A 23,926-nucleotide genomic window follows, 5' to 3' on the forward strand; every position below is an offset into this window, starting at 1 on the left:
AAGTCTGTGCGCAGCGGTGGAGGACCCAGACGAACTATTGCATGAAACAAGAAAGGAAAGAAGAGGCGCTGAAAAAATCTGTTTTGGTCACGCTCGCAAGTTCCTTTGCAAATCTGCAAAAGAGTCGCAGCATGAGTACAGAGATGAGCATGGGCCCGGAGCTACCCAGCAGCCCTCTGGCTCTGGAATATGTCAACGATTTTGACCTGATGAAGTTTGACGTGAAGAAGGAAGGTCTGGCCGGGCTGGATCGCAACGGGGTTCGCCAGTGTACCCGTCTCCAACCGCAAGGCTCGGTGTCGTCCACCCCCATCAGTACACCCTGCAGCTCGGTGCCCTCCTCGCCCAGCTTCAGCCCCACAGAGCAGAAGAGCCACCTAGAGGAGCTGTACTGGATGCCGAACAGCGGGTACCAACAGCAGATAGACCCACAGACCCTCAGCCTGACCCCGGAGGACGCGGTGGAGGCCCTGATCGGCCACCCTCCGCCTCCGCATGTCCAACAGCAGCTGCAGCAGCAAGGCGGCTTCGAGGGCTACAGGGGCCCGCATCACCACCACAGTCACCACGGCCAGCAACAACATCACCAGTATGGCCCGGGGGGCATCCCGCACCACACCGATGAACTGTCCGGGCACCCGGGCGGACACAGCCACCCACACAACCAGCATCACCTTCACCACAGCCAGGACCCCGACAGCCCTTCCCCGGAGTCCCCAGACTCCCTCCAGTCGCTCCATCACCACCGCCACCACCATCACCACCATTCGCACGGCCACCTCAGCCAGTCTGGGGGGCATCACGGCTCCGGGCTCAACGTGGAGGACCGCTTCTCCGACGATCAGCTGGTGTCCATGTCGGTGAGGGAGCTCAACAGACACCTACGGGGCTTCACCAAGGACGAGGTCATCCGCCTGAAGCAGAAGCGGAGGACCCTGAAGAACCGGGGCTACGCTCAGTCCTGCAGGTACAAGCGGGTGCAGCAGAAGCACGTGCTGGAGATCGAGAAGACCCAGCTGATCGACCAGGTGGAGCAGCTGAAGGCAGAGATCGGCCGGCTGGCGAGGGAGAGGGACGCCTACAAGCTCAAGTGCGAGAAACTCTCGGGGTCAGGGGCCAATAACGGGTTTCGCAAGGCTGGCTCCACCAGTGACAACCCTTCATCTCCAGAGTTTTTCATGTGAGTTGTCATAGCCTTTTCTTGTGAACCCCCTCACAACAAACTTTCCCCTCCATCCCCAACTTTCCTTTCTCCACAAAAGACTGACTGGCTGAACAAACGAAAAATAGTTCACACCTCCCATACTGTTTATGATTATACTAATAACAGTAACAATTATATTCATATTAGAAGAATAATCCATCGAATAGTATTCTCATATTTAATCATCTCTCCATCCACAACTGAGATACAAAGAGCAACGTAGAGTGTCTGATCAGTCGCAGCATCTTTGTAGATTAGTTGCTTGTAGTGAAGAGACTTTTTTTCTTCTTCAAAGAAGAGGATCGGCTGATGAACATTTCTTTCCCTCCTTTGAGGCTACAGTTTTGAAATAATCTGTAAGTAGTGTGGGATGGCGTCGAGGCCGTTGTCTCCTAATTTTGTTCTCCAAAATGATGACATTGTTATGAAACAACAAGCAGGCCTGGCCTCGCAGCCAGCAACACACACGAGACTCACATTCGACAAGTGGGCCCGTAATCTGAGAAAATCTCCAAAAGCAAGACTCCACTTTATGCAAATTTAACTTCTGTCTACTAGCCCGTCACGAGGTGACATTTTATGCAACATCTCATTGATTTATTGCCTGCTTGGTTATATTCGAATATATATTGAAACAAAAAATCTGCATTAAATATTAATCCTGCATGCTGGACATGTACGGTAATAATTTCTATTTTGTACTTTCATCTTCTCGTGTATATTAAGAGCATGTTTTTGATCTGCGCTTCTCCATAGTGTGGGGGGTTTAGAGAAATGCAGCGGGGACAGAACAGCAGGACTGCCGGTGCAGTATCATATGGTGTGGGTTTCTTTGGGCTTGTAAATATTATGCAACCGCAAAAACTGCACAACAAGATTGAGGAGGCTGGTTTGAACTTCTTTCTTTCTTTGTGTTTTTATTTCCTTTATTTTTTATGATTTTGTTTTTCATCATTTGGGATATTGATTGAGGAGTGCATTTCCTTATTTGGCATTTAAATACAACAAAATCTGTGTGTCAAGTGCACTTTTAGATGATGATTTGCCAGTTTTCATTTTGAAGTTTGTGCGGACCTCCCTCCAGGAAGACATACTATGATATTATATCGTGTTTTATTCAACTCAGGCCTACGTGCAAAGTTTAAAAGTAATATTTGGAAACATGTTCTGCGAGGCTGGGGAGACAAACATGTGGTCACAATATTATTGGACCCAGATTGCACAGAATAGGCGCATAAAGGCGAGGTTACAAGTTTTCTACATACTGTTTAGCACATACACAGTGGGTTGATGCTCTCTCTCATTGTAATTCATCGTGGTTTTTGTGCCACTAATTCAGAAAAGTGCTGTTCTGCCTTTCCTATTAACTCTTTAACGAACCACATCAAACCCAAACAAAACCTCTCATTCCGATTGGCGGCCACCTGTAGCATTTTATCACTCGGCCTAATATTGATGATTTATATTTGTAAAAATATTAAGAAAAAACAACTTGTCAGGGGTTTTTGTAGAGTTAATATTTAGATAGCGCGAGCATTTTTTTAAACAAAGTTTAACTATTAATGTTCTATGTTTTCCTGATTTTTTTCCTGCCGGTCAGTTAAAAAGGGGATTCAGGTTGTGCAAATTCTCAAAATGAAAACAATGTCTATGTTATGTAATATGTTTTATGTCTGTTTTATTATTATTTGATGATTCTGGTTCTGCTGGCCAGATGCATAGTTAAAGTTTTTATTTTAATGATTTAAATTAACAAACTGTCAGATCATATCGAATAAGCATGGTGCTTGCATTTGAAACTATTGTTGAAAAGTCATGCATTTAACAATCTTTGGTTTGTTACTGATTCAACTGTGTTGAAATCGAATTGAAACTGCAGCAGCGGGTTGTTGTTTTGTTTTCACCTATTCCATGTACTTTGCGATGATGGGGATCAATTTTCAATCCTGTTTGTATAAATAATAGTTAAACACTTACATTTGAACTGTTCCATTCAGGCTGGTTTCTGTTTTGTGTTATTTTCGGTTGTTTTTGGAAGAAATTGTTTCCTATTTTGCTTATTAAAGTCATTGAAATGGCAATAATTACCTCTCAGACTTTTTTTCTACTGCTATTGAAAAGATTTGCGATATAATTACAAGATTAGAGTCGCATTAACAGCATTTTACAAGTTATCAGAAAGCACACACTGCAGTGAAAGTAGCGCCAGAGCAACACTCACTTCCTGCAAAAAATACTAAATTAAAGCCAGAGCGACAGGAACATTGTTTTTATCTTTTAAGAACTTATTTTCACTGACCTCTACATCCTGTCCTTGGCCTTTACTTTATTTTCAGATTAGAGGATGATGTGGACATTTTTGGACCACAGCCCACTGGCCTCCTGTGATTAGATCACCGGGTCTGGCCGTTTATGTGGCGCTGCAGGGAGATTCCTATACATGCTGCTGGCCTCTGCTGGCATGCTGACTTCTGCAGAAACCCCGCCGTTACAAGAGCGCACGGTAAAAGGAGATATTTGACCTTGCAACATACCGGAGAAGAGATGAAAACCTCTGATTTACATTAAGTGGTGCAATAATTTGGGGGTTTAGTCGTGCATGGCTTTGAATTAACTAAAAGGTTCAATCTGACTGGTTGTTTCACAATTTGTCTAAATTCACAAAGTCCAACCCTGTCTCGTGATGCGCGGAGCCAGACCTCAGCTTCAAAATAATCCCCTCTTGCGCGCCTGCGGAGATATGTTTATGGTTAACGTTAATGGAATTTATGATTGCCACGTGTCAACACGCTTGCAGGAGTCTGTATCCTGTTTTAATTATGCTTGCATGCAGATATGCCACACATATAGGTTATAATAAGTCCATGCATTTATATTAGATTTTCATCGTGATTTAAACACAACACATATCAACAAACACTGGCGTTCCTCAATCTGCATATCCGGTATAGTATGACATTAGAAGCAGAGAAGTAGAAGAAGTAGGAGGGAGTAAGTGTTGATCTGGTCCCGGTCTAGAGTTACTGGTGTCAGAACATTATCTGCCCCGTGTCTGCACATTCTCAAGGACAAAACCGCTAGGCAGAGAATCAACCAATGAGACCCAAGGAAGGCAAGTCTAGTTTACATTTTACCTCCCTCTCTTTCTCTCTCCCTCTTTCTCTCTCTGGACAGCCACTGCAGCCTGGGGGCATGAGTGCAGCTGGGGTGAACCAGGAGAACAAGGACTATATTTACAGTTATGATAATAACCCCCAAATAACAAAAACTAGGCCTACTTTTTTTGTATTTGCTGTAGGGGATTCTTTTGACCTTCTATATTATCAGCAGTGTGAGGAACGAGTCAAACACACAGGAGAGGAAACAGGGCTTTGTGTACTTACAGTATCTTATTCTTCCAAGAATTCTGAACTAAACAAACATGTGGACACTCAGCTGGAGTCCCAGAGCAAAAAGTGGAGCCTGAAAGCAATTACCAGAGAAAAGAACAAATAACCAAACCATAATTTCTATCAAATGTAAAAAAGAAAGCTGTCCCAATTCATTTTAACCCTCCATCATGATTAAACTCTCAAATAAATAGATTCATATCAACCACTTAAACAAATTGAATCCTAATTTTGTTTTATTGACAAACTGATTAATACATCAATACATATCGACCACATTAACACAAATTCCGTCATTGCTGCCTTTCTTGAATTAGAGGTGCAAAATTAAACTTTTGGACGGATTTTTACCTATAGGAAGTATATAAAACATTTGTGAGAAATCGTTATTTAAAGCTCATGATGTGTAATGCTGGATACATTGTAAGTGGGAGAAAAAGAGAGGGACACAAAAAGTAGGGGAAAAAGAGGCAGAGCGGGAAATAGAGAAAAACATCAGCATCAGCTCAGCGGAAGAGCCAAGGACACAGTGACCAGGCGTGCTGTAATGATTTTAGTCTCCGATCGCACATTCACGCCCCCCCACAGAGATCCTATCTGCATTCAGCCGGCTCTGCCAGCCTCCTCCTCCAGCTCCTCACATCAGCAGCAGTGATGAGAAGAGCCCCGGCACGGCACGGCAGCTCTGGACCCAACGTTGTTTTCAAGATACACTCAGCTACAGCAGGTCAACGGCTTGTAAACTCTCTGAGCATCAGTCTCTGCCCTGCTGCAGGTATTGTAAAGCCTCTGAAGTGTGTGAACATTTCTTGCATGCTCTATACATCCAGACCTGAAACACTATGACACACTCAATTGCATCTTGCATAATTTGTTAAAGAGTGTAAGGTGATTTGTATGTATACCACTGCATTTCCTCTATTCATGGTTATTTTAAATGAACACACAGCTTCTATAGGGCTCAAACTCCTACTGCGTTATAGTGTTGATATAATTACATTTAGATTCAACTCCATTTAGTTATATTGTTCACACACACACAAACAGATGAGATACACATGCATGCGCACACACAAGCAGTGCAGCCCACTGCCACACCAGCGGCCCATTGACTTTCATTGGAAGTGACTTCCCTGTTACTCTAAATCACGATGATTTCCCGGGGAATTAAAGCAGGCTTTCCCCAAGACACACACACACACACACACACACACACACACACACACACACACACACACACACACACACACACACACACACACACACACACACACACACACACACACACACACACACACACACACACACACACACACACACACACACACACACACACACACACACACACACACACACACACACACACACACACACACACACACACACACACACACACACACACACACACACACACACACACACACACACACACTTCTCCGCCTCATTCTGTTTTCATTTACTCGTTCGTAATCTGACCAGCTTCAATCTTGTAGGCTACTAATATTTCCCAACTATTCACCGTATCTCTGCAGTGTGTATGCACGTGTTTCAGGCTGGTTATTGGAATCTCACAGTTGTCAGTGCGCTGGAACCAAGTCAATGAAAATCAATCTTCACCATCTTCTTTTTCTCGTCTCTCCCTCATCCAGCTCTCCATCATCCTTCCCTTCATCTTCTCTCCTTCAATCCTCAGCCAAGCCCAGCCCTGTGTGGAGTTCAGATCAAGACGACATCACTGCGTTATTTATCCTCAGCCTGTTACACACACACAAATACACCAAGACGCACAATCTTAAAAAATTACAAACTAACAATCACTTCATTCTTAGACTAAAACACAGATTGGCAAAGTTAAACAGGCGGATAAAAATCTATTTTCTATCAGTCAGTGGCCATTAAAATGCTGCTGTTCACAAAGATACACATGCATATAAACAAAAAGACACACTGACATGTACTTTGATTAAAATGTGTTATTCAATATTTTGTTTTGCATACTTGATTTTGAGTTGGGAAATTTGTCCATATCATAAAATATAAATGTCCACATAAATGCTCATCAGTAACTTTTTATTCTAACTGCATGTTATACTGTAATTACGTCATCATTTTGAAAATATCTCAAAAGGCTCCATTTCCACATGGTTGCAGACGAGAAGCAGTCGCTGCTTTCCGCTGACCTCGTCCACCGCAGCCTCTCTCCGTGATGAATCTGTACCTTCATGGTCACAACCAGTCAATGGTCTGTATGATGGATACCTATGGCCATGGCCGCAGAGAGTCGATGAAAGTGACCCATGTGTACATCTCTGCTTCCGGGATGTGAAACCCAATTCCGGGTGGGATTGATCCATGTCTGGCCGCTGCAGGGATAAGGGCAGGGGGATAAGATAAGAGCAGACACCGAGCGGTCAATGATACGTTTGAACCATCAACCTCTACTGCAAACAGGACGTTATAATGTCCCCCCACCCCGCACACTTTTAAAGGTATACAGACCGTATTTCATCAGGACATGTCAAAGGCGCCTGCTGCTGTTTAAGCACTGCCGGCTGTCACTGAAAATCCAAATAAGTTAAAGCAGCAATTCAGTACAGCCACTTATATTGCAGGCAAATTCACCTAAGGAAACATATAAGTATTATTTAAGTATAGTAAAAGTACACACAATGCAAAAACCTTTATTTAGTAAGTAGCAACAATTATATTATTGGATTATTATTTCTGATGCATTAATGTGTAAGTAGCATTCTACTAGAGCAGTTGATAGAGGGGAATCTAATTATAACTATTTTATATACATTTTGGAATTTCAATATATTACAGTGCATTTTACGTTAAGTATGTAGACAACTTATTTGTAGACTCTAGTTGTACAATCATTCTAGTAATTTAGAGAAACATTAGCTAACATTTTTGTTTGGCACAACAAAAAAAGGAGTTTGGTAAAGTTTTGTGTTTCATATCATCAAAATGTAATATCTCTACAATTTTGACTGCTCAGTCAACAACATTCCAGACATTTAATAGACTAAATGATTAATCAAATTAATGAGTTTTTTAAAAATGAAATTAGATAAAATTAAGAAATTCCAAATCAAATGCTTTTGGTTAATAGTTAACTATAAAGATACATGTTCTATTCACCACTACATGCTGGATGTATATCCCACCAGCCAATTAACTCCACCAAGTACCTGAGCAGTGCTGTCTGCTGTATCATCTCCACCCTGTGTAATGTGCTCTGGCCTGTTGTCGCCCTAAGATGTGAAGTAAATAATTGAATGGATCCATTAATAAATAAAGTGCAGGGGGAGAGAGGAAGAAGAGGGAGGGGGGGAGAGGAGAGATGGGGGAGACAGGTCACTCATCTTTACAATCACCGCTCAGGGAGTGGCATGACTGCAAACACGCTGCCACCTCTCTCTCTCTCTCTCTCTCTCTCTCTCTCTCTCTCTCTCTCTCTCTCGCTCTCTCTCGCTCGCTCTCGCTCTCTCTCTCTCTCTCTCTCTCTCTCTCGCTCTCTCGCTCTCTCTCGCTCTCTCTCTCTCGCTTTACTCTCTTCCTAGGAGGTGTCTGGACATAAGAAGCATTAGCTGAAGTGACCTCTGACTCGCAGCTCGGAGCCGGTTGTGGCGTTTCAACACATTTCCTCTCTGATCCAGAGGCTACTTCCTGAAGAACAGGTGGAGGGAGGGAACATAGAGCTACTATCAAAGAGGCAGGCCAAGTCTGCGTTCAAAACTAAAAAAACTGCTTTCTAGACTGCCTTGATAAATTACAATTGGTGGGTGTAATTCGTATAAACTGTAGACTTCTATTTAATAAAAAATAAAAAAGGGAAACCTAACTGTAAAAGCACATCTATTCCTGTTAGAGGATGTGTCTTTTATTTTCCTTCTCAAGATCACAAATATCTCACAAGATAATTGTATATATGTCGGCTTATATTTGTTTGTTCTTTGGGAAATGAATCAGAGGATGAAACTCTGGATTGAAAAACCAAATAAAGAGTTTGAACCCAAGTTTTACTGACAAAACAATAAAAGTTGCCCTCAAATAAAATCAGTGTTCTTACATGCACAGAAAGTATATCTTTTTTCCCTCTCTTCTTATTCCACACAAATGCTCACCCCATTCTTGCATTTGCTCTCTAGCTTTTCCCCTTGTTTTCTCTTTCTCCTGGCCTTCTTCTTTTTTCTTTTTTACAGCCTGATCTCTATTTAGATTTCCTCGTTTGGAGTTGCCACAACGCTCCCCGTTGCCAACATCTGTAAGTGGTTTGGAGGCAAGAGACACTATGGAAAAACATCAAAAAATAAAAAGAGCAGAACAGCGCTCTACTACCAGAGTAGGATAGAACAGAGGCTGTGAAAAGGATACAAACTGCTCTGGGATCAGAGGCACACGCAGGCAGAAGGCAGGGCTTCGTCTGACTCAGATAAGTGTTTGAATCAGTGAAATAAATACTGTACGTACATTCTGTGCACCACTCTGCCTGGTGCAAAGCATAAAAGTAATACTTGCACACTGCACTGTACTGTAGCTCAGATGGGTGGGGGTTGTGCATGGAGTTCTTGGGACCCCACAGTTTGGAGTTTACTGAGGATTGACCTCAATCACGTGTCAGGTTTTAGGCAGATTGGATTTAAGCTGCAGCACTTTTAAAGAGATTATGTTATTGTAAGAGATTAGGAGAAGTAGATACATTGAAGGGAGCTAATGAGGGGGTTCTCCCCTCCCCAGCTGCCTGCCTAATTCCGTGCTCACTGTCCTGTTGATAATACACACTACAATAGTATTACTGTGGCATTAGAGGCTTTACAGTGTTGTGGCAATGAGAGACTCTCTGTTGGATAGTATAGTAGAGGTTCAGATGGTTGTGTATTGCATAACTATACCATTCTGTGTGAGGATGTGGCCGCCTTTTATACACATGTGTAAGGGGAGGAGAGAGAGTGTGTGTACAGTAAGGTCTCATTAGGTAATGAGGATGATTACGCTGCATTAGGTGGTGGAGAAGAGAGGCAACAGCCACAGGGTGGGAGGGGAGAAGGGAACATGTGTCTGTGATTTGCGGCATAAGCACATACCATTTAATTGACACAGGCCTTCTCTGTCTCCTGATTGGTGCAGAGCTGTCCTCTGCATGTCTGCTTGGCCCTCTCTGTCCTTGACTCGGAGGGCAGAGAGACAGATGTGGTGTGAAAGGGGCGGAGAAGGGGAATACAGAGAGTGCGGAAAGGTACTGGACTGAAAGTCGGCTGCAGTTGGAGGCAGAGAGTGGAATATTGGACGTGCGTTAAAGTGTTTTGTGGGTCAGTCCGTCGCAGACATGTAAATCAGAAAAAGAAGATGGAAAGGATTTGTCTAGGAGACCCCAGTACAGATATTTAAGTGTCTTTTCAAAAAAAGTAGTGAAGAAAATACGAGAACATTGCCTAACATAGAGAAACAGTTCTCTCAGAGGATGTGTGAAGACAGGCTTCCCCTTGCATGAGCTGCCCCCTCTATTGCCCTTCTATAAGTAGGCAGGTATTTTTACCCAGGATAAAGTGCTGACCCAGTCTCAGGTAATTACACCCCTGTTGGGCTCTGGCACAGACATGTCAGGGCGGTGCTGGGTGCACCTTACACCTTAGCTACGGGTAAACCACACTTATCTCACTATTTACAAGCGAGTATAGAGCCTTACTCCACATGAGAGAGAGGGAGGAGGGCATACCTTGGCAAAGCCATGAAACCTTCCTCTTGGCAGAGGCCCACTGACATCCCATCCCCCATCAAAGAACATTAAGGGGGCACAAATTAAATTAAACTACATTCCATATTCATTCATAGGATGTAATCAAGTAGAAAAAAGCTACATACAAACTAAAGGATTCTGGTAATGGTGTGCCTGTGTGTGGTACATATTCTGGCATGAATTCAATCCAATAATCCATAAGAGGGTTAGGCATGTTCTAATCACTTCTAACATAATAATCTTGAATGATCATGAATGATGCATTTCCTTCTTGGAAAATGTTATCAAAGAAAACAAATCCTCTGGATGTGTTGTTCTTAAAAATGTATTTGAGGAGCACAACACTGACTCTGCAATAGCAAGAGGTGCCAATAACATAATCATATTGTACTATCTACACATAAAGTTCATGAAGGTATTTAGGATCTGCAGCCTGGCCCAAACCCAACAGAACTTCTGGGCATTTGGGGCCAGTGCACTTTCATTTGAATAATGTTGCAGAATAAGAAATGTAACTATTACATTTGGGTTCAAATATTACATCTGCAAAATAGACTTAATACAATGCACCACAGGGATTACTTTGTCCTTGTCTTGTAAGCTTCGAGTAACGGAAAACCAACAGGTTGCAACTGGCTCGCTTGCTGTTTGAGTTATTTAATAAAAAATCAAATGGGTTCGGCCAAACTTTCTTTCTTTACTTTCTGTCTCTGTGTTGTTGAAACAACATGCATTCATTAATTAATAATTAAAATGCATTAATATGTGGTTTTAAAGACCAAAAAGCTTTTTAAGCACTAGTGGGAATTAGGCTGTTAATGCAATGTCTCGAAGGACCTCTTTTACTAGCTTCCAAAGGATAGATGGTTGAAGTTATAATCACTTTGAATCATTCTGTTAAGCAACGATTAGTCTGTGTAAAGACTGGGCCAAAACCATAACAATAAAAACTTAACCCAGCACCACAAGGCAAAGTAATTACATTGGCGTTTCATTTTTCATAACCATGCCCTGTATTTATTGTTGCTGTCAGGATAATATTAGCCCCGTTCCAGCTCCATGCCATCTTTAGACTTCTTCTACATGCCTTTAAGAAAGAAGTCTGCACAAAAGCCACTGAACATGTGTTTTTCAGACTTTGTCTTAGTGGAGCAGAACATCTTTAGACCCAGTCGTCTTTACAAGAGTCTTCCTCCAGTATCTACTGTATATATCCTCTCTCCCACAAATGCATGTTCTATGGAAACTATGTGCTGTGAGTTGCTAGGCAAAGCAGAGGCAAAGGGAAATGGCTGTGGCCAGACCGTAGTCCTTGAAAGTGAGGAGAGGAAAGTAAGAAGAGTGCAGAGGAGTAAAAAGAAAAAAGAAAAAAAAGGACTTTCTGAACTTGAGTCATTTACCTGTGCACACTCATATGTGCGTGCACACGTGAGTATAAAGACACGTGCATGCACAAACATGCTGTTCCAGCTGAGGTGCCGTGTGTTATAATGCGCTGGTGGGAATGTGCCACTGCACGTTAATTCTCCCTTCACGCTTGCGTTGAGGAACACAGAGCCTCTAATTGATGCTAAACAAACTGCTGACCCAGACTCAGGATGAAGGTCTGTCACTGATGCACACGTAGAAACACACACTGGTACTCAAACCATAAAAAGAACTATTTGCCCCAAATTCACAACACTTAAAAATGCCCGACTTCAGCTGAACAAATCCAAGGTTTCCTAAATTGTCACACACCTTGTTATGTTCAGTAAGAGGCTTATAGGTGCAGAGTTTGAAAGTCAGCTACCACAAGAATAAGACGCCTAGTTGGCAATGTCCTTGGCATTTTGGAGGAAAATTTGGGAGTGTGTGTGTGTGTGTGCATTCTAAGAACCTCTGGAGGGTGGGGGGGCCTGAGAAGGTAAACTCCTGTTCATCCTTGTCACAGACAAACACAGGCATACACACACACACATGCAGGCCCCTAAAGGAAGCTCCAGGGAGGCACAACGCTGCCTTTGTGCGAGGCAGATTTCCCATGTCTCCCTGCTCCAGCACACAGATAGATCATCTCAGTATAGCCTGCTGTATGAAGGGCAAGTGCATGCACGCCGTGCAGAGACAGAAAAGAGGGAGGAGGAGAGTCAAAGAGTGGGAAAGAAGTTAAAACCCCAACCACTTCTTTCCTTTCTTTTTTCACACTTTCTTCTTGTCTCCCATGTCTTTCCCTTCGTACACTCCCCCTTTTCTCTCCCTCCCTCTCCACAGAGGAATCCAGTCTCTCCGTTGGGATTGGAGCTCTTTGAAGGTGATCCAGAACTGTACTGCTCGCTGCCTCTGCTCTCCTCCATCTCCTCCCCCCTCTACCCTCGGGGGGCCTGGATCCAGCTCAACCGAGAGCAGCCTTGCTCCAAATCCAGGCCCGGGCTCAGCACTCCTGCCGCAGGCCTCCCTGATTGTCCCACTGCAACATATAAAGGTGGGAGGCCTAAGAGGAGAAGAGCAAGGGGGGAAATGACAGAGGAAGAAAGAAGGGACGCGGGGGGTAAGAGGTGTGTTTGGTCCGATTCAGATTTCTCGTTTGGGAGATTAGGAGGGAGATGCTGCAACGTTTCCCTAAATCCAGCTCTCCCCTTCCTCACCAATCATGTCTCTCCTTCACGGAGCTGTTTATTTTCCCCCTTTCATTTCATCCTCACACTCCCTCCCTTTTTCCAACCCACTTCCCCTCTCTTCCTTTCCCCTCTTCCTTCCATCCCAAGGGCAAGCTCCTCACAGACTCGTCCGACTGGTTTCTTTGGCACACCTCAAACACACAAACACACACTCGGATGCCAACATATACTCAAACACAAAGCTCTTCACTTTTAGAGGAGAGCCCTTCACTCAATGCCTCAGTGTTCAGCAGGAAAGACAGAGCATGACAAAATGACAGAGGAAAAACGAGGGAGACAGAGATAAAGAGAGGGAACAAACTAGAGATGTGCATTCCTTTGGCTTGCCTGGCTCGGGAGCACAGGAGACGTGTTGCTGGCTGTTCGGTTTATTATCCCCAAGCCATATGGGTTGGCAAGCTTTTGGGGCGTGGTGGGATACATTTGTGTGTGTGTGTGTGTGTGTGTGTGTGTGTGTGTGTGTGTGTGTGTGTGTGTCAGGGTAAGGCTCTTACTCTGAGTGTGATTATACTTACATTATGCCTTTTATCACCTACAATACGCATCTGTGTGTGAGCGTTCCAGGCCACAATAACCTGAGAAACCACCCTTCAAGATAACTGCTTTCAATAAAACATAAAGCGTTTCCAGTATACCTCTTAGTCCGCATACCAACTCTTACCACAAATTCATACACGTGCACACACAAGCAAATTTACACAAGCTGGTAATTTCAGCTATCTGTGACATAATTGCAAAGTAATGGTAATCACATGATGCAGTTATCGTTTTGATACACCTCCGTTTGATATTAAAGGATAATTCAGGTTTATAGCAGTTTGAGTGTAATTTTCATAGCTGTGGTCTTCATTTTCATCAGTTATGGTAACACTGTACTCACACAAGTAATTGCTGAATTGTGGGAACACAAGGGTTCTTCTTCAACAAAGTCCAACGGGATAACAATCACAAATGGTGAGGTACTGTAATAAGATCAGCCATCAGTTAAACTGAACCACCTTTTTTAGAGGTAAACCCAAAGCAACTGCAGCTCAAGTGTGAGTACAACTACAGAAGTAACATAGAACTTGATAACAATCTCATCCAGAGCCTTTATTATCAAGATTTTGTCTGTATATAACTTTGTGCTTAAGTTGGTCCATATTGTTTTTTTGTCTGTATCTTGATTGAGTCCTCTGCACTGTCATAGTAAAAGTTAAATTTCTGTAAACTGTTTTAATTTAAAGGTCCCATGTCATGCTTTTCCGGTTATTACCCGTCCCCTTGTGTGTTATGGAGGTTTTTATGCATGTAAACGTTCTGCAGAGTCAAAACCCTCAAAGTACACCCTGTAGCGAGTAAAACTCTAACACAGAAAATACCTCCCCAAAATGCCTCGCTGGAGATACGTCACTGTCCATTGATTCTTCCGGGTAACTCATGTCATGCGTTACCCGGAACCAAATGGACCAATCCGTGGAGCCGTTACGTTACGTCCACGGAGCCGTTACGTTAAGCCCCCGCTGATTGGTCCAAATTGACCAATCCACGGACTTCCTCACACACACACACTCAGTACAGGCAGCTCTGCTGATCTCTCCTCCCTGGCTGCAGGCTGATAACAGACAGTTGGGATCGCGGCAAAATTCTCTCTGCAAAGTCAGACCCATTCTCACAGCGTTTATCAACCTTTTTCTTACTATTGTTTTTACTTCGGCTGTAACTTTGTGTGTGCTTAGGATGAGTTTGGCTGTGTTTCGCTGTGTATCGCTAAACAAGGAAACCACACCTCCACGGAGCTCAGCGCGATTCACAACGTCCCGACCAATCAGAGCACACTGTGCTCACAGGGAGGGTGGGGGCTGGAGCTATTGGAGCTACAACGAGCCGTTAAAGGCAGAGAGTGAAATTCAGTGAATACACGTAGTTTACAGAGATGCTGTATGAGGAACCAATGTGAGTTTGGAAAATTGCACAATATAAATCTATTCTAGTAGACCTCAACAATGGAATTATGATCAGTGGAAATGACCATGACATGGGACCTTTAAGCAATTACTGGTTTTATCACAACTTTAATGGGAAAGCCATTTTGCGGTATTTGCAGTAAAGCTATTTACTGTTACCTCATTCACACCAACGGTGTTTCAGGGCCGGTTCGGAGCTGGAGCTTGAAAAGCACCGGGTTTGCCTGTTCACACCGCGATGGAGCAGCCTCTTAGCTCCGGAATCCGGTTCATTTCGAGCACCAAAAAATTGTCCGGCCAGAGCAAAAGCACCACATACGTCACGCTTACGTCGAGGCGGGGGCAGGGGCAGGGGCGGGATCAACTCCTGAACAACAACAAAAAGCCGGCGTTTTATCCAGTTTGAACACAACGATGGAGAAACTTAACAAGCAGCAGTGGTCCACTGAAGAGACCAGCTACCTACTGGGAATCTGGTCCTCAGAAGAAGTACAGAGGAAGCTGGACCACAATCGGCCATTGTTGTTGTTGTCGGTGTCAGCTGTGAGGGGTTTCCGCACGGTTTGGCCTTATGAAGCAGGCACGCAAACGGTTACGTCATGACGCAAACGATGACGCAATGACGCAGCACCAGTCGGACTCTGGGCAGTGTGAAAAGAGCCGGAGCTAAACCGAAGAACCGGTTCTTAACCTGAAAAGCTCTAGCAGGGAGCTTGAACCGGAGTTGCGTTGGTGTGAATGAGGTATGTGAGACAGGATTGATAACCCAAAATCTTAGCTATATTATGGCAACCGCATTGTAATGATTCTCAATAGGTAATTTGTCACTGATATTATATGAATCTAATCAGCCGCTCCATAAGCACAGCATTCCTCAGTTATTTCCTCTGTCCATTGAAATTCTTCCTACTCTGTTACTTTCATCTTAATCACTTCTTTCTGGCTTCTTTCTGTTCTGCCCCTTCATCGTCACAGGGGTCATCAGCGGCGTGTACGCTGAGTGGAACTGCTGCTGAAGGTGTGTGTCTTTTGTGTCCGTGCGCATGTGTATGTGTGGAAGGAGCAAGCTATCTATAGCCTGTGTATCCCTGGGGATTTGAGTCTTAAACTCCATATTCATGACACATCACTGTGGGGATTAGAAGGGCATCATCAGATAGAGGGGCTTACGTCAGCGGGCACACACACACACACACACAGAGAATAAAAACACAGATACACACTCAGCAGTAGTCTCACCCTGGAAAGCACAGCATATACACTTTCCAGGAAGTCCACTTGTGTCTTTTTCTACATGTGCACATTACTGAAGCAATGCAAGGATAGATAGGACACTTCTCTATGATTACAACTGGTATGTAATGGCCGAGAGTCCAGGATGATTGCTTTGTATCACTAACTTTGAATAGTTGAGTGTTAATTTGAGCAAAGATTATTTGCCTTTTTGAAACAAACAGCCTCCAGTGTTCGTCTAGCACTGCCAATTCAAACACTTTGAGTTGGACCAGGGAGTGAAAATTGTTGAGATAAGAACAAAACCAAAATGTGTGAGGTTTGGGGTGCAGAAGGTTTGCTGGGGTTTGATTAAGGCCAAACCATGTGGAAGCTGATCTGCAGGGGAGGTGGGGAGGTGGAGAGGGAGGGGGTGTTAGTGCAGGCAGCATGGATCTGTGTTGTGATTGTTTGTTCATGGCTGCGTGTGCATCCATGTGTGTGTGTTCTTATCTCCTCGGGCCCACAGCAGCAGGAGCATCAGAGGAAGCACGGCCTTTCCTTCCTGTGCCTTTCACACTGTCACAACACACATGAGCTGTAAAACTGTGTGGATCCAACGTATAGGGGGAGAGAGAGGGGGGAAGAGAGAGAGACAGAGAGAGAGAGGAGGGGGTGTTATGCTTGTGAGTGCTGAACATGTGTGTGTGATTTGTGGTGTACAGCACATACCATTTAATTGACACAATCTCCTTCTTCTGTTTGGCACTGAGCTGTTTTCTACTGGGAGAGAAACAGGGAGCAATTGAGGGCGGGATGGAGAAACAGCTGAGGTGAGTGAGAGAAAAGTGGCCTCGCAGCAGTAGAGGGTACTGGGACAGTGGTGGCTCAGTATGGGCTGGTGCCCTCCACGGGGGAGCTGGGGAAGGACACTTCTCTACCCTACATTCTGCAGCTGGAGTTGGGTGCTGGCAGGAAGCCATCCCCCCGCTTCCCCATTTCACCCTGCGCTATCCACCCTCTGCTCAACAGCAAACCTCCTCTCTGTCAGTCTCATTGGTTCAAAAAGTCAAACTTGAGAGGCCCACAGAAGAAATGTCATAATAGAGAAAGGTTAGGTAATAATTGTCGATTTTTGGTGTGAAATTCTAAAAAATACTTGTGTAAATATTACCTTATTGAAATGTTCCTCAGTTGTATCTAGTAATAATGCTGTTCAACTGAAACGTACACAAAGCAGAAGGAGCAGAAAAACTCTGCGTAGGGTGAGAATGATCTTGATTTGTAAAGCATTTAAACTGTTAAGCTCAGCACAGTATAGGGTCCACTCTGCTTTTAAAAAAAAGACTCTTAAAGTGAGATACACCTTTATAAAATGAATACATACAGTAAGGAGCAAATTGAAAAAAGCTTCTTAAATTGTGTCCTGATGCATATTTCACTTTTCACTTATTGATCTGTACTGTATGTTCAGGATTATTCTAGCATTGCTTAGTTTGCTAATAAGTTCTAATATCTGATTCTGTATATCTGCGCAGGAGCATGGCTGGCCTGCAGGCGATTTTAGTTCAGTGGCTATTATCAGAAATACAGATCACATGATGCGTGTGGGCCGCAATTTTTTAAAAATCATTCCCAAAAACTCAGACTCTGCAAATTGAGCCATTAGGCCTGATAAAAATTCAAGACACGGTACATCATTTGTGTGGCATCCATCTGTTGGTCAATCTGCTTAAAGGATTGGTGTGACACAAATGCTCTACAGGGAAGATGTTTTAAGAGGATAGAAACATTCCGTTATCAATATACTATTTTAAAACAAACAAAGTACAGCGCAGACATTTTTTGTTTTTTTACCATTAACAGTAGGGAAATGGGGGATACATGTCTGCACAGGTGGTGTTGTGACACACACACACACACACACACACACACACACACACACACACACACACACACACACACACACACACACACACACACACACACACACACACACACACACACACACACACACACACACACACACACACACACCATAGAGTACTGAGGTGGGAGCGCTGCCAAACCAACACTTCATTTCAATTTCAAATCCGAGGCCTGACTTTGACCTTTCAACACAAAACTAGTTATAGACTGCCTCTGAGCCCCTCTCTCTCCCTCCACACCTGTTTTTCTGTTTTGCTTGTCAGCACACACACTCCTCGTCTTCATCTTACTCAGATTTTTCTTGTTCATTCTTTGTCATTTCTGGATTACCATGCACCCTCGCACCTACTCTTCTGATGACTTAAGATAAGTACCCTCTTAGTAAATATCAATGAGTGACGTGTACAACTCATCCATGGTTATTTCCTGTTTCCTGCAGCCTTTAAGCAGCACTTCCTGTCTATTTACATTTTGAGGTGTGTCAGCTTTCATCATTATAAGACAATGACACATTTGTCGCTGAACATGTGAGAGCATTTTATGAGTGCTGTTTAACCGTCAACACTTATTGTGTGAAAAAGGAAAAAGCTAAGGGTGGAATGAGTCTCCAAGTGACGTAAGACCATCAGTAGCATCACAGAACGAGACTTAAAATAGTTTCTCATTCAATCTTGCAAATTTTACAAATTCTGATCACCAACAGCAGTTACACATTGCTAGTGATGGGGAGAGAGTGTGTTGCTTTAAGCCAGAGGAAGGGCGTGTGAGTGTAAAATAACACCAAAAACTACACCAAAGGAAGAGAAGGAGAAAAAGAGTGGGAGGAAAGTGGGAGATGGAGAGGGTGTTCCAAAAACCTGTCAAGGTATTTCCTTCTGCAAACACAAAATGTGTGGGACTGTGCACAGAGAGGCGTGCCGATGCACACGCATACACAGAACTTAAAATATTATGCTAAAAATACACAGAAGTGGTCAACAGTAAGACTTTGATTTAACACATTCTTTGATTGGGTAGGTCTCAGGCTAAATCCCCTTTTCCTTTGGAGCGGTGTCTGCCGTCCACAGCTGCATGTAACACACACAAACACACACACACACGCACACGCACACGCACACACACCAACTTAATGAGCCATCCAATACCCCCACAAGCTCCAGACATTTAACTTCCTTGCCAGTGTTCAAATCCCTCGGTATCTCATGCCTGTAACACCCCCAAACTCCAGATACACTCAGTCTTGCATGCACACACACAGTCACAATATGCTTTAATTTGGTTAACATCTCCTCACTCAGTAATACACTCACACATTATTTGTACCACGCATACATGCTCCCACATAAATGTGTACACACCTACGCACACACACAGGCAAACTATGTCCCACTGCTCTCCTTCTACCCCAGCTGTAGTCCACCCAGTGTGTTTACATAGCCTGCTGAACCAAGACCAAGGGAGAGAGAGAGGGAGGGAGAGAGAGAGAGAGAGAGAGACAGAGACAGAGAGAGAGAAAGAGAGAGTATTGGATGGACGGAGCAGAGCTGTTAGTCTGAAGGGGCTTTCCTGTCCTCAAAGGATATGCTAAAAGAGGGGGAAACCAGGAGCGGGAAAGGCAAGATGAAAATAAACCAGAAGACAAACTAAATTGTAGAGGGATGATACCAGGAGAGAGTAAATCAGTCACGAGGAGAAGGAGACAGTGCTGATGGCTTGAGCAAAGAAAAGGACATGGATGCTCATGCTGTTCAGATAAGCCACAAACAGCGAGCGCAGGACTAAGAATCACGATCTCCTCACACAGTGCCCGATGCAAATTACATCACGGATTACACTGTGATGCAAACCTGCAGGGTATTATAATAGCAATGTAGCATTTTGCCTCCTGTGGTTGCTGATTCACAGGTAGAAACTTGGTGTGGTCTCTTTGTGGCAAAATGCCCCAACCTTTTATATCGATTAAAGAAAAAAAAGATCAATCCAACACATAGCTATGAATGGATCTCAATGATGTATATATGTGTGTTCTCCTGGGTTGGTGGTGTGTAGTTGGTGCCCTCTGGTCATGGATGGGGTTAACACAGTGTATGTCCTGCCCGGCTGTCTAAACCTGATGAGTAAACAACCATGAATCACTAAATATTGATTTAAAGCTGCTAATTACTCCTTGGTGTCCTCAGGTAAAGACAGCCAGAGTGAAAAACTAGCTTTCTAGCGTTTTCCTGCCCTCTTGTTCTCTCTCGTTCTTTGATTTTTCCATCACTTTTCCTCTCTTCCACCTTGTTCAGCGTCTTTAGAAGGCTGTCCTCTTATGTGCTGGTCTCAGTGGATAATTGACAAAGATTCAAACATCTTGTAGAGAGTATATATAGGCTGTGCATTTAACAATTCTGTACAACAACCTCTTTGGTACCCCGGTACCAAAATCTGTTGTGGTAGTTCAGGTTTTTTTCGTATTTTGTTATAGTGGCAACATTACACTCCTTTCTATCCTACACGTTTACCAGAGTCCTCCAGCAGGTAACAGTTCAGCAGTCTGTTAACATAATGTTTTTATGTTTTTGGTGTGGATAGAATTACTCAAATGAGAGTTGGCAATGGGTACAATAAAGTGTTAAAAAAAAGTTAAGAAAAATCACCAATATCATTTTAGTCATTCAAACAGTCTGCAGTTTACAAATTGTGAATACTTTGTGTTTTAAGGAATAATTTGACATTATGGGTGATAAGCTTTTTCACTCCTGCGGTGGAGTTAAATAAGAATATCAATATACATTTCCATAAGTCACCATGAGAATACCAGACAACCAGGTGGTAGTCAATGTACTCACCAAAAAAATAGTTCCGCACTTTAAGTGTTTAAACCATCCTTTTCTGCCCTGTTTCCAGTCTTTATTCTAAGATGATCTCCTGCTGATCATTAAGGTAATTGCTTAAAAAAACTAAACGATGTCTTAATATAAGAAAGAGCTATCAGCCATGGTCTGAAATGTAAACCTACAGCCAACATTTACCCTGTATTTTGCAGATGGCAGGGGCTATTTTCAATCTCTGCTTCTGACTTTAGATTTATATTTAGCAGTATTAAACTTATTTCAAAATCAGAAGCGTGACTTCCAAACTCTTGACATATGCGTTTGATATCATTGTGTGAATGTTGTTGTTGGTTTAGACTTCTTTGGTTGTTGGCACTCAAGAAATGAAACACCATTAAGGGAGAATGTGAGCACAGAAATAGTGTAGTAGTGTGTACCTTTGAAAGCCGGTCACAGGTCAACATTAACAGTGCAGGTTGGACCTGAGTAGGACTTCTCTTCTCTGAACCTGTACTCCCTGCTACTAGTCATTTCCTTTGTGATGAGGGAGCTGGAGGAAAATAACTGTCCACCTCTTACTGGAAGGCACACCTCCTCCTCCTTCCCCTCCTCTTCCACCACCACCACCACCTCCACCTCCTCCTCTTCTTCTTCCTCCTCCCTTCCCATGTCATAGTAGATGTCCTCCCTACTCTTACAGCCCATGCTATATTCTTTCGTCTGTAACACTTCCAAAAAACGTTTTTTTCTATAATATTCTTCTCTCTGTCCTTCTGTTTCTTTTCCCACTCCCTCCCCTTCTGTTCCCTGTATGTATAGCAGAGTGAAGGGCCTCTCAGCAGCTTGTTTGACCTGTGATAAGGTTTAGAGGACACACACACACACACACACACACACACACACACACACACACACACACACACACACACACACACACACACACACACACACACACACACACACACACACACACACACACACACACACACACACACACACACACACACACACACACACACACACACACACACACACACACACACACACACACACACACACACACACACACACACACACACACACACACACACACACACACACACACACACACACAAATATTGTTGCTCAGTGGAGCCGGGCACACACTGTTCTGTTCTGATCCTTCTCAGAGCAAAAAGGCGCAAATATACAAGACACACATTAGAGAACCAGGGAAAGTGTGAGAGTGAGAGGTGGCGAGAGCGAGGGATGCGACATATAATTGTGCTCTAATGAAACATAAACAGTGCAGTCTGAGGGAGTGTGTCTGGGCAGGGGCCCTGGCTGGCCTAAAGGCCTAAAGGCTCTGCTCTCCTAGGCTCTTAATTATGACTCAGGAGGTCAGTCACGCCTCCTCTAACCCGTCACCAAATACTCTAAGTATTGTAAATATTGTGTGTGTGTTTGCGTGTCTCTCTGTGAGTTTATGTGTGCTGTGTGCGTCAGAGAAATATACAGAAAATGTCGACTTTGCGGGAACGAACTGCCCCGATTGTTCTCCTGACCTGTTCCCTACTGTACAACAGGCTTAAATGCAGATGCCCACCTGTCTTTTTTTTTACGCTCAGTGGTGGTCACATTCAGTCGAGGCACTGTCTTGTACTTTTCTTTCTCTTGGTCCTGGTAGGAAAACAGCAGCTGTCACATACCTGTTTCAGGGGTCACACTTGCCATCGAGGAGTCTTTGTGTTTTCTAGCATGTGTTCTGTGTCACGCACAGTCAGGATCCATCACTGCAGACAGTGAAAATATATGTGTAATTTAAATACATGATTTTTCTCAGGAAGGGCGACAACTTAGAAATGCATGTTTCAGTTTGTTCAGTACGCTTGTTTTACGCACTGTTTACTTGATGAAGGTGTGTGTCCATACAGTGTGTATTGTGTGGGAATGTGACTTGCGGCCAGGCAAGGTTTAACTAACAGAAGGGTATTCCCAGCCAAACAGTCTGGCCACAAAACCCAGACTAACTAACCTCAGTGTCTGGGTGGCTGGTCTCAACCTCGCTGTCAAAGTCCTAATCAGCCAGCACATTACACACTATTATGGTTACAGTGAGGGAGGGAGAGGGTGAGGGAAAGCAAGAGGAAAAAAATCAAGAAATAAGAAGAATCCTATTGTTGTAATTGTTGCACACTTTACAGTTTTACTCATTTTCTCCGTGGCATGTTGTATGTCATGCCATGCAAGACAAAGAAGAAAAAAAGGCCACAATTTAACGGCCCTTTATTTTTGTGTCTTCACTTTCTCACACTCCTATTCTCTCCTCTATTTCTGTTGTTTCCTTTCACTGTGAACAGACAGGTGAGACGAGCAGCAACCTGACCTTTGACCTCTCAGCTCTAACCTTGGATCATCAGCTGGTCAGCTTCGTGTGTCCAAACGAGTTGACCTGACCTGAACCCTAAGAGTGCCAGTAGGTCAATGCCAGTTGTTGTTTGACTGCAACAGTACACAACGAGCCTGGGAAGAGAAGAAAGGCGAAGGTACTTAAAATAACAACTAGTGCAGCAAAAACAATTGACCCTGTACCTAATAAATAAGAACATTATTTGATTACAACAGTGCACTGTTGTAACTGGTTCGGGTGGAAAATGTTTACGTTCTTTGACATAACAAAAAAATATTGTAGCCCAACTCATAAAGTTACACAAATCTGGGGAGACGTGAAATGATAAATGGGGTTGGATTATAGATAAAAGACAAATCTCTGCTATACAAATTTGTTTTGGACTTTTGCTTATCTAATCTCACAAGTCAAAAAGAGCCATTGGTTTAATCTTAATAATGTATTGTGTTTTATCCACATACATATTGACCTGTAAGGTAACTGATACCTATAGATGACAAATTAATGTAGTAAAAGTACGACATTTCCGCTGGAAAATGGAGCAAAAGTATAAAGTAGCATAAAATAAAAGTATTCAATTAAAAGACAATAACGATGAAATTGAACATAACCACAGTACTTTAGTAAATGAACTT

At 43.4% G+C, this 23,926-nt stretch overlaps 2 protein-coding genes across 10 annotated transcripts in view; one reads left to right on the forward strand and one right to left on the reverse strand.

Annotated features, from left to right (window-relative positions):
• Positions 1-6: 6 nt before the first annotated feature.
• Positions 7-3,288, forward strand: mafba (MAF bZIP transcription factor Ba). Its single transcript, XM_079676665.1, has one exon. It carries the CDS (start codon positions 42-44, stop codon positions 1,182-1,184), a length of 1,143 nt encoding a protein of 380 aa, XP_079532791.1. The 5' UTR covers positions 7-41; the 3' UTR covers positions 1,185-3,288.
• A 1,523-nt stretch (positions 3,289-4,811) lies between these two features.
• The window catches only part of LOC307036399 (uncharacterized protein), a 192,632-nt gene continuing 173,517 nt past the window's right edge, over positions 4,812-23,926 (reverse strand). Inside the window, exons 6-11 of one of the 9 annotated variants that reach the window (XM_079676669.1) lie at positions 23,289-23,404; positions 22,591-22,674; positions 8,727-8,891; positions 7,093-7,151; positions 6,695-6,956; positions 4,812-6,348 (exon numbers count right to left, since the gene is read on the reverse strand). In XM_079676669.1, the coding sequence (XP_079532795.1) occupies positions 22,652-22,674; positions 23,289-23,404 (139 nt within the window). In that variant the 3' untranslated portion in view covers positions 4,812-6,348; positions 6,695-6,956; positions 7,093-7,151; positions 8,727-8,891; positions 22,591-22,651. Of the gene's footprint in view, positions 6,349-6,694; positions 6,957-7,092; positions 7,152-8,726; positions 8,892-16,889; positions 20,197-22,590; positions 22,675-23,267; positions 23,405-23,926 lie in introns of those variants that run through there. The other 8 variants (XM_079676671.1, XM_079676667.1, XM_079676670.1 and 5 more) reach the window with 8 other exon arrangements.

The sequence above is a fragment of the Notothenia rossii genome (genome assembly GCF_949606895.1).
Source record: "Notothenia rossii genome assembly, chromosome: 4".
Taxonomy (NCBI): Eukaryota; Metazoa; Chordata; class Actinopteri; order Perciformes; family Nototheniidae; genus Notothenia; species Notothenia rossii.